We start from the raw sequence: 8,015 nt of genomic DNA, 5'->3' as shown, positions 1-8,015 counted from the left end.
ATAAGAAAAAATTAGAGTTACAGAGCAGAATAAAGAAGTTAGGTTTTAATTTTATCTCCTATTACTTGCTTAACTCGATGACTAAGAAGATGCATTTCAGATTTGAACATATCTTGACAACCTTCCACTGTGGGCGGGATCTCATTGAACACCTAATTATTTCTGCATTTCTAGATGCCCAAGGTCAATAAGATTATAGCTTCAAATCTTAAACAACCTTTATTTAGCGCCCTTAAAACTTTATTGTTGAAAAAGCCGTAGATTCTTGGGCTGAAACTGCAAAGAACCTACATGATTATTATGATTAATCAAGGGACACGACCCGACACGACACACGAGCCCATCCATCCTCTCCGGTCGTAAAGCAGAACCAAATCAAGTGGACGTGCTTTAACAGAGCTACAAAACACAGGGTTGTCGATGCAAAACCGCCTAACGAATCAAGTAGAAAACCCCACCCCCCCTTTATCACCTTCCCCACTGCAATTAGTTGCTTCACTCATTCATTCATTCATCCATCACCCACCCCTCCCGGCCTCCCCTGACCTCTCTCGATCACTCGTCATCTCCACCACACACACACACGCGCGAGCGAATCCAAGGAAGAAGAAGAGGAGGAGGATCCATGGAGAAGTGCAGGTCGGTGCCGCACGAGCACTCGTCGGCGTACTACGGCTGCGGAGGCGGGTACGACTACGAGGACGTCGGCGGCGGGCCCGGGCAGGCCGGCAAGTCGTACAGCTTCAACGGGCCGAGCGGCCGGGACGACCCGGAGGCGAAGCGGCGGCGCCGCGTGGCGGCGTACAACGTGTTCGCCACGCAGGGCCGGATCAAGACCACCGTCCGCAGCAGCGTCAAGTGGCTCAAGTCCAAGTTCTCCGACGTCCGCTACGGTGGCCTCTGAACTGATCTGATGAGCGTGAGCCTACTGCATGCAACGCATCCTACTCCTACGACCGCACACATATATGTGTATGCACGAACCATGGTGCTCATATATATGCAATTATATATGCACGCGCAAGCTATACGCGTGCCAAGCTAAATAGCTGCTGCGTATATATACTACTACTACTGTGTACATGTGCGTGTATGAACTGTGTGTGTATGGTCTCAAGTCACTGCATGTGTTCGTGGCTGCTTTCCAGATCGGTCAGTGTGTTTTCTCGGTTTGCTTTTGGATCTGCACATCAAGTTGTTGTATCACCAGCCACCAGAGGGACCATGCCCTTTGCTTTGATCTGGTTCGCCTTTTCAGTTCCCCACAGCTGTGCCTGTGTTGTGTCTTGTGTTTCGGAAGTGGAGGGTTTCATTCCAGTGGTTGGAATTTCGACCTTGCTGATCTGGATTCGGGTGGTTTGATTATTTCTGTCGGAAAGGCGAAAAAAAGGGTGCTCTTGAGCACAAACCACGCATGCAGGCTGTTGGCAGCAAAGATGGATCGGATCGATCAAGAACTGGGTGAATATATAATAAAACAAATAAAACAATGATTCATCTTTTTTCTGAAGAGATGATTATTGGTGCGTGCAATGATATGAGGCATCAGTCTCAAGCTCATTGGAAGAACAGCCGGAGAAGAACAAATTCAGAGGAATGCTCAAGCTCAGCCGGAGAAGAACAGCCGATCCACAAGAACCTACTGCTTAATTGGAAGAAGGGAGTTCCTCCGACGCGCGTAGCGCCGCGGCGGCCGCCTCGAAGTCCGACACGAAAGCAGACGACTTGCTCTCCGGGCCGACGCGGTTCACGCCGCTGCCGGACGCCGGCTCGCCATCGGCCTCCTCCTCGTCCGGAGCCGGAACCAGGTGGATGTTCCCGTGATCGTCGTCGTCGCTGCCCGAGTGGCGGGCCGTCGGCAGCTGCTTCGCGACTGTGCTGGATGAGCCGTTGACGATGGTTTTCTCTGATGATGATGAGTCGTGAACGCCAGAAGAGGCTTTAGCGGCAGTCATCACAGCGGCAGCTGATCCTTGGCCTATGTCATGTTCTCGCGTCGTGTCAGTTACTGAGTTCGCCGTGCCAGTTAATTCATCATCCTCCTGGTCCTGGGGCACGTGTGAGCGAGCATTAGCAATGGAACTAATAGCAGAAACAGGGATTGCCATTCGTGTCTGGGCCTGAATGTGAAGGAGTTTAGTGTTTAGTTTCATATATTAATCTATTATTATATTAATACAATGGAATCAAAAGAAACTAATACGTTTGTCGAGAGCATCGACAAATTACGAGATGACAAAAATGTATATCGTTGAACTCTATGATGATCTAATGACTAAAAATAAATATATAGTATTTAAGAACTGATTTGTCAGTTAATATAAAGCTAGGCATAGTGAAGGCCAGATTTAAATTTGTAAGGAAAAGAAGATATAAGTGACAATAAATTTAAGCCAAGAAATGTATCCACCATACATAAAGTTCATAAAATAGGTCACATGGTCATGAACACAAGACCAATATATCACTAGTACACAGAGGCTCTACAGTGGCGGTTCTAGAGCTGTTTGCACTAGCGTTTTTCAGTGTCGCCAGTGGAAATCGCCATTTCCACTGACGGTTATTCTAGAACCGCCAGTAAAAATATAATTTCCACTGACGGTTTTCTTAAGCAAACAGCTCTAAAATTTCACTGGCGGTTCTGTTACACCAACCGCCAGTGTAAATATCCTATTTTCACTGGCGGTTGTGTTAAGATAACCGCCAGTGGAAATAGGTTTCTACTGGCGGTTCCCAAGCCGGGTCCATCTGGTTTTTTTACTGGCGCGCGGTAACTGAAACCGTCAGTGATAATTTATGGGTGCCGCAGGCTTTGAGCTTTTTTCTAAAAAAATGATTACTTGAAAGGTAGACAGATCTAAATATACATGAGGAAACACTGGCTATCTGCACCACACGTGTGACCCATCTTGCTAGATAAATACAAATTCTAGAAATTACGAGACCAATAAAAGAAGAAAACAATATGCATCGTGAATTTTAATGATTATTTAACGGTTTAGATCTAACCAAAGAGTCTAGACTAAAGGGGTGTTTGGTTAGAGGGACTAAAAATTAGTCTCTAGTTTTTAGTCCCTTTTTTGCCAAACACTAGGACTAAAATATGGACTAAAATGATTTAGTCTTTAGTCATTCACATAGATGTTAAAAGAGACTAAAAGCTCATAATTATCATGTTGCCCTTACTTTTTTTATAGATAACTAATATTATGAGTATATTCTAAAGGTATTTGAGTCTTTGGACAATATATTTAATGACTTTAGAATCTATTTAGTCCCTAAAACTAAATATATAGGGACTAAAGTTTAGTCCTAGGACTAAAGTTTAGTCCTAGGACTAATTGAAACCAAACATGCCCTAAATAGGTATACCTAAATTTGGATTTTTTTTAAAAAAATATATGAAACAGGACTATCAGTTACTATTATCAAATACAACATAGGTTATCCTACTACACACATGATGCCCGACGTGTATAGTACCGTGAGGCTTTGAAACCAATACAGATGGAACTATACTTTTTATACTGATAAAAGATCAAGTTATATTCAAATTTGAAATTAAAGGGTGTGAAAGAAACTATATGGACTCTATATATAATTATTAAATATCAGAATTTACACGACACACATGGGTTACCATACTACATATATTGTATTTACTTGAAAACTATATGATGATTGGACATTTATATTCATGTAAAAATTAAGGTTTAGTAAACTTCAGAATTAATAAATCATAGCTTATTTATAACGGTGTTAAACAAATCATAAAAATTGTCGAGAAATTTTGTCAAGATATTTAAGGTAAATCATTGTTCGAAATTTATAATTTTTTAAGGAAACAAAAGGATATATTTTTTGTTAGATATTTAGACAATAATTTTAGTAAGCTCACTAGATAACCGAAGGATACTGTCGTCTCGCCATAGCAGAAATTACACGGCTACTAAATTAAAGTGGAACAAAAAGGATCTAAGCGAAGCATTGAGTAATGGTACGTGGAGTTCATGCAAGTGCGTTTGGTTCCAATGATAGTACAAGACGAAATATGATGATCCTTAGATAAAATTGTTTGATTAAGGATTAGATGTTGGAACAAGATTATCCTAATGTTGTTTCTAGTTGTTCCTTAAAATTAGAGGGACGAGAGGGTACAACAAGAAACATCGCTGTCCTGACTATCCTTACGTGTCCTGCAACTAAATGTGTCCTAAATGTGTTTAGGAGCATCAAGAACGAACAATTATAGTTCAATAAACAAATATATTTTTAAACGTAAAAAGGAACTAACGTCTGCAATAAAAGAATTAGCTATCGGCGCTATTTCTGCGGTCACACTTACTAGTTAGGCCATGTTTAGAATAATTTGTTCAGCTAACAAATTATTAGCTGGGTTAAGCTAACTAATAAATTGATTCTTAGCCGTGAGTAGCTAACAATTAGCTAGGCTCTTAGCTAGAGATGTTTAGAACCTCTGCAACTAATTAACTAATTTTAGTAGATAACTATTAACTCCAGAGGTTTTAAACATACCTTAATAATAGTAATATAAAAAAACGGGCATAAAATGCTGGATTGGATTTACCTGGAACAAATTCAGGGGGGCACGTAGTGGAGATGCACCGAGACCCAAGCGCTGGAAACCTGGACCGGACAGAGAAATGGTAATGTCCAACGGCTGCATGGGCTGCGCCTCTTTCTCAGGAGGAGACCCGCTGTTGGTCTCCGACCGCTTGCCGTTGCCGTCCTTCCGCCTATGCGAGCGCTGCCTCGTCCTCGGCCTGCACGCAAGAGCAGAGAGCACCCGTCAGTCCAACGAGAAGGCGATCCGCAACGTGCCTGGCAGGTTCTCCGCCCCCACGGATCTCACTTCCTCGAGTCGACCTCCTCCTCCTCCTTGTACACGACGGGGAGCGACGAGAGGTCGCACGGCATCGGCGGCGTGGTGAAGAACTGCAACAGCGGCAGCACTTGTGAGCAGGGAGCAGAGCATGAAGAACTGGATGGAGATCAGGTTGTTGCTCAGGTGACGCACGCTGCTCTGCAGGGCCTGCCCGGCGGTGCCGCGCGCGGCCGGGTCGAGCGCGAGGAGAGTGGCGAGCAGGCCGAGCGACGATGGCGGCAGGTCGCGGAACCGCTCGCCCGTCGTTGCCTTGTACGGCTTGGGGGGCTTGAACGACGGGGACAGCTTCATCTTCCGCCAGTAGTCGTCCGGCGGCGACCCGCACAGCCTGAAGATCTTCAGCAGCTGATCCACCTGAAAGCACCAAACAAAGGAGGGGCAGCAGCTCTTTGTCGTCCCATCACGATTTCTCAAGACGACGACGACGAGAACTGAACGAGCTCAGCTCACCTCGCCGCTGCCGGGCATGAGGGGCTTGCCGAAGAACATCTCGGCGAGGAGGCACCCCGCGCTCCAGAGGTCGATGCCGACGCCGTAGCTGGTGGAGCCCAGCAGCAGCTCAGGCGCGCGGTACCAGAGCGTGACGACGCGGCTGGTGAGCGGGTGCCGGCGCCCAGCGCCGTAGTAGTTGGCGAGGCCGAAGTCGCCGATCTTGAGCACGCCGTGGCGGTCGATCAGCAGGTTGGAGCCCTTGATGTCCCGGTGCAGGATGCCGCGCTCGTGGCAGTGCTGCAGCCCCGCGAGCAGCTGCTGCATGTAGCACTTGATCTGCGAGCGAGCGAGCGAGCATTGAACAGCCATCTAATCAGCAAGTTGCTGTTCGAGAGAAGAGGTTTCAAACGTGGTAGAAATTTCCAACCTCCCAAAAAGAAAATTAATATTGAGATTTGAAAAAAAAAACTCAGATTAGACTACTTCAGGTCAGTCTGCACATTTTTTCAGCTCTGGACTAAATACTAAAAAGTGATTGTAAATTTCATGAAATCCAGGTCTAGGGCGTTTCACTTTCTCTGTTCAGGAAGCATGTTCTCTGCATTCATTGGCAGAACAGAACTGACAGCAAGATCAGTTTGCTGTAGGTTCTCTACAAAATTTGCTACGATTGTATTTGTAGCTTGAGAAGCAGAGCAGGACTTAGAGTACCTCTGAATTGACCCGTTCACATGTGCCACAGAACATAGATGTGACCAAGACATGTGGTAGCAATATGCCAAACACAATCACTGTCAAACAGTACTTGTGACTGAGGAAAGGCTATGGAATATCCGAGTGTTCGATCTTCACTGACACAAGGTGCCCAACATAGCCGGCCGGTCAGATTGCTGGATGGGTCCAAAAGGGGAAAATGCGAATGGCCACAGGTACCTCAGAAGTACAACAACCAGAAAGAAATAGGCGGCGTATCCAAGGTGAGTGATAAGTGAGTTTTGTTGACGAGGACGGCCGCCATGGCCAGGTAGGTGGTGGTGCTTGGTCTGCGAATGGAAGGAACGGAAGGACGACGATACCTGCGGCTCGGTGAGGCGCTGTTGGGAGCGCAAGACGAGCCTGCCGAGGTCGGAGTACATGAAGTCGAAGACGAGGTAGATGCTGCGGTGCATCCGGGAGGTGGCGATGCCCTCCAGCTTCATCACGTTGGGGTGGTCCAGACGCTGCAGGAACCGGATCTCCCTCGCCATGAACCGCACGCTCTCCGACTCCGACGTGTCGAACCGCACCTTCTTGAGCGCCACGATCCGCCCCGTCCCGCGCTCCCGCGCCTTGTACACGTTGCTGTACGTGCCCTGCCCCACCTTCTCGATCTTGTCGTAGGCGTCGGCGCTCTTGGGCACGATGCCCTGCAGCGCCTCGCGGGGGACGTTGTCCAGGAGCCACGTCGGCCACCCGTCCACCAGCTCGTCCTCGCGCCGCGGCGGGTGTGGCGGGAGCAGTGGCGGGGTCGCCGGCGTTGCGGCCGTCGTCGCCTGCTGTGCCGCGGCGTCGCCGTTGCCGTCGTCCGGTGTCTTCCCTCCTGGGACGACGGCAGCGGCTCGCCGGGCGTGCTCTTTGGTCGGCGGAGCTGCCGGAGCCGGAACGCTCTCGGCGGTGGCCGGGAGCGGGTCGGAGAGGCGGGACACGCTGGAGCCGGGGCGGTAGTCGTTGTCGCGCTTCAGGCGGTCCACGCCGCGGCCGTCGCTGCGGGCGGGCGAGCCCCGCGAGGACTTCCCCTGCGCGCACCCCATGCCACCGCTGCTGTTCCCGCGCCGGCGCCGGCGCCGACCCAAGAGGAGGTGGAGCTGGAGGAAGGACACGGATGGAGGCATCAACGAGGCGGGAACGGGCCCCCGGGGGGCCCCAGGTCGCGCCAAGCTTATAACGCTCGCTCGCCGTCCACTTGAATATTAGTTTTGCCGGCGGCCGGCCGGCTCGGTTCGCGAGCGCCGCGCGGCGGCTGCGCGCGAGCGGACGTCGACGTCGCTGCCTGTACTGTACCTGTACCAGCACCGCGTAGACGGGTACGACGTTACGTGCAACTACGTGCCTGCGACCTTCGTACGTTGTCGTGCACCGTGCAGTGCGGCTGACCTGTCTAGCAACATGTAGCCTCGTACTCGTATCCTGGCAACTGGCGCAGTGCAATGAAGCAAGACCAGGCCGGTGCTCGGCCAGCTCGGGAAAAGGGCGGACGCAGGCACGCACGCAGCGGAGGCCATATGGCGCATGGCGGCGCCAGCGCCATGCAGGGCAGGCCAGGGTTGGGTGGGTGGGCTCCGCGACGCATCAGCCTTGCGGCGTTCTCGAGGCTTAACGACGGGGTCGTCCTACCGTCCAAGGATAGAAACAGCAGTGCCACAGCCCACAGGACGAGTCATTTTGCTCATTTGGCACAACTCACTTTGCCACCGTACGTTCCAGAAAACTGGACTCACAGAAGGGCCAAAAGAACGGAAGGAACATTGGTAGATGCTGGTGGATTTGCGTTGGCCATGAACTTCTGGGCTGGGAGGAACATAGACGAGGTGCCGTCGCGGGTCATTCGGAAGCATCGTGAATACGTCAAAGAATGTTACGGTTTATAAAATAAATATATATATATACTCTCTGTAACAGGGTCTGGAAAGCTGTAGCA

General features: G+C 49.6%; 2 protein-coding genes across 2 annotated transcripts; one reads left to right on the top strand and one right to left on the bottom strand.

Moving 5' to 3' along the window:
- Positions 1 to 476: 476 nt before the first annotated feature.
- Positions 477 to 1,266, top strand: LOC100276361 (uncharacterized). Its single transcript, NM_001159441.3, has one exon. The coding sequence runs from the start codon at positions 626 to 628 to the stop codon at positions 902 to 904; it is 279 nt and encodes a 92-aa protein (NP_001152913.1). The 5' UTR covers positions 477 to 625; the 3' UTR covers positions 905 to 1,266.
- A 182-nt stretch (positions 1,267 to 1,448) lies between these two features.
- On the bottom strand, positions 1,449 to 7,280 carry LOC103626341 (probable serine/threonine-protein kinase At1g54610). Its single transcript, XM_023300123.2, has 6 exons — positions 6,415 to 7,280; positions 5,357 to 5,674; positions 5,039 to 5,260; positions 4,874 to 4,956; positions 4,589 to 4,784; positions 1,449 to 2,048 (listed from the first exon to the last, which is right to left on the bottom strand). Exons 1-6 carry the CDS (start codon positions 7,207 to 7,209, stop codon positions 1,647 to 1,649), a joined length of 2,016 nt encoding a protein of 671 aa, XP_023155891.1. The 5' UTR covers positions 7,210 to 7,280; the 3' UTR covers positions 1,449 to 1,646.
- Between the last annotated feature and the right edge of the window lie 735 nt (positions 7,281 to 8,015).

The sequence above is a fragment of the Zea mays genome, chromosome 5 (assembly GCF_902167145.1).
Source record: "Zea mays cultivar B73 chromosome 5, Zm-B73-REFERENCE-NAM-5.0, whole genome shotgun sequence".
Lineage (NCBI taxonomy): Eukaryota > Viridiplantae > Streptophyta > Magnoliopsida > Poales > Poaceae > Zea > Zea mays.
The sequence above is the reverse complement of the archived record's forward strand: the minus strand, read 5'-3'. Positions and strand labels throughout refer to the sequence as shown.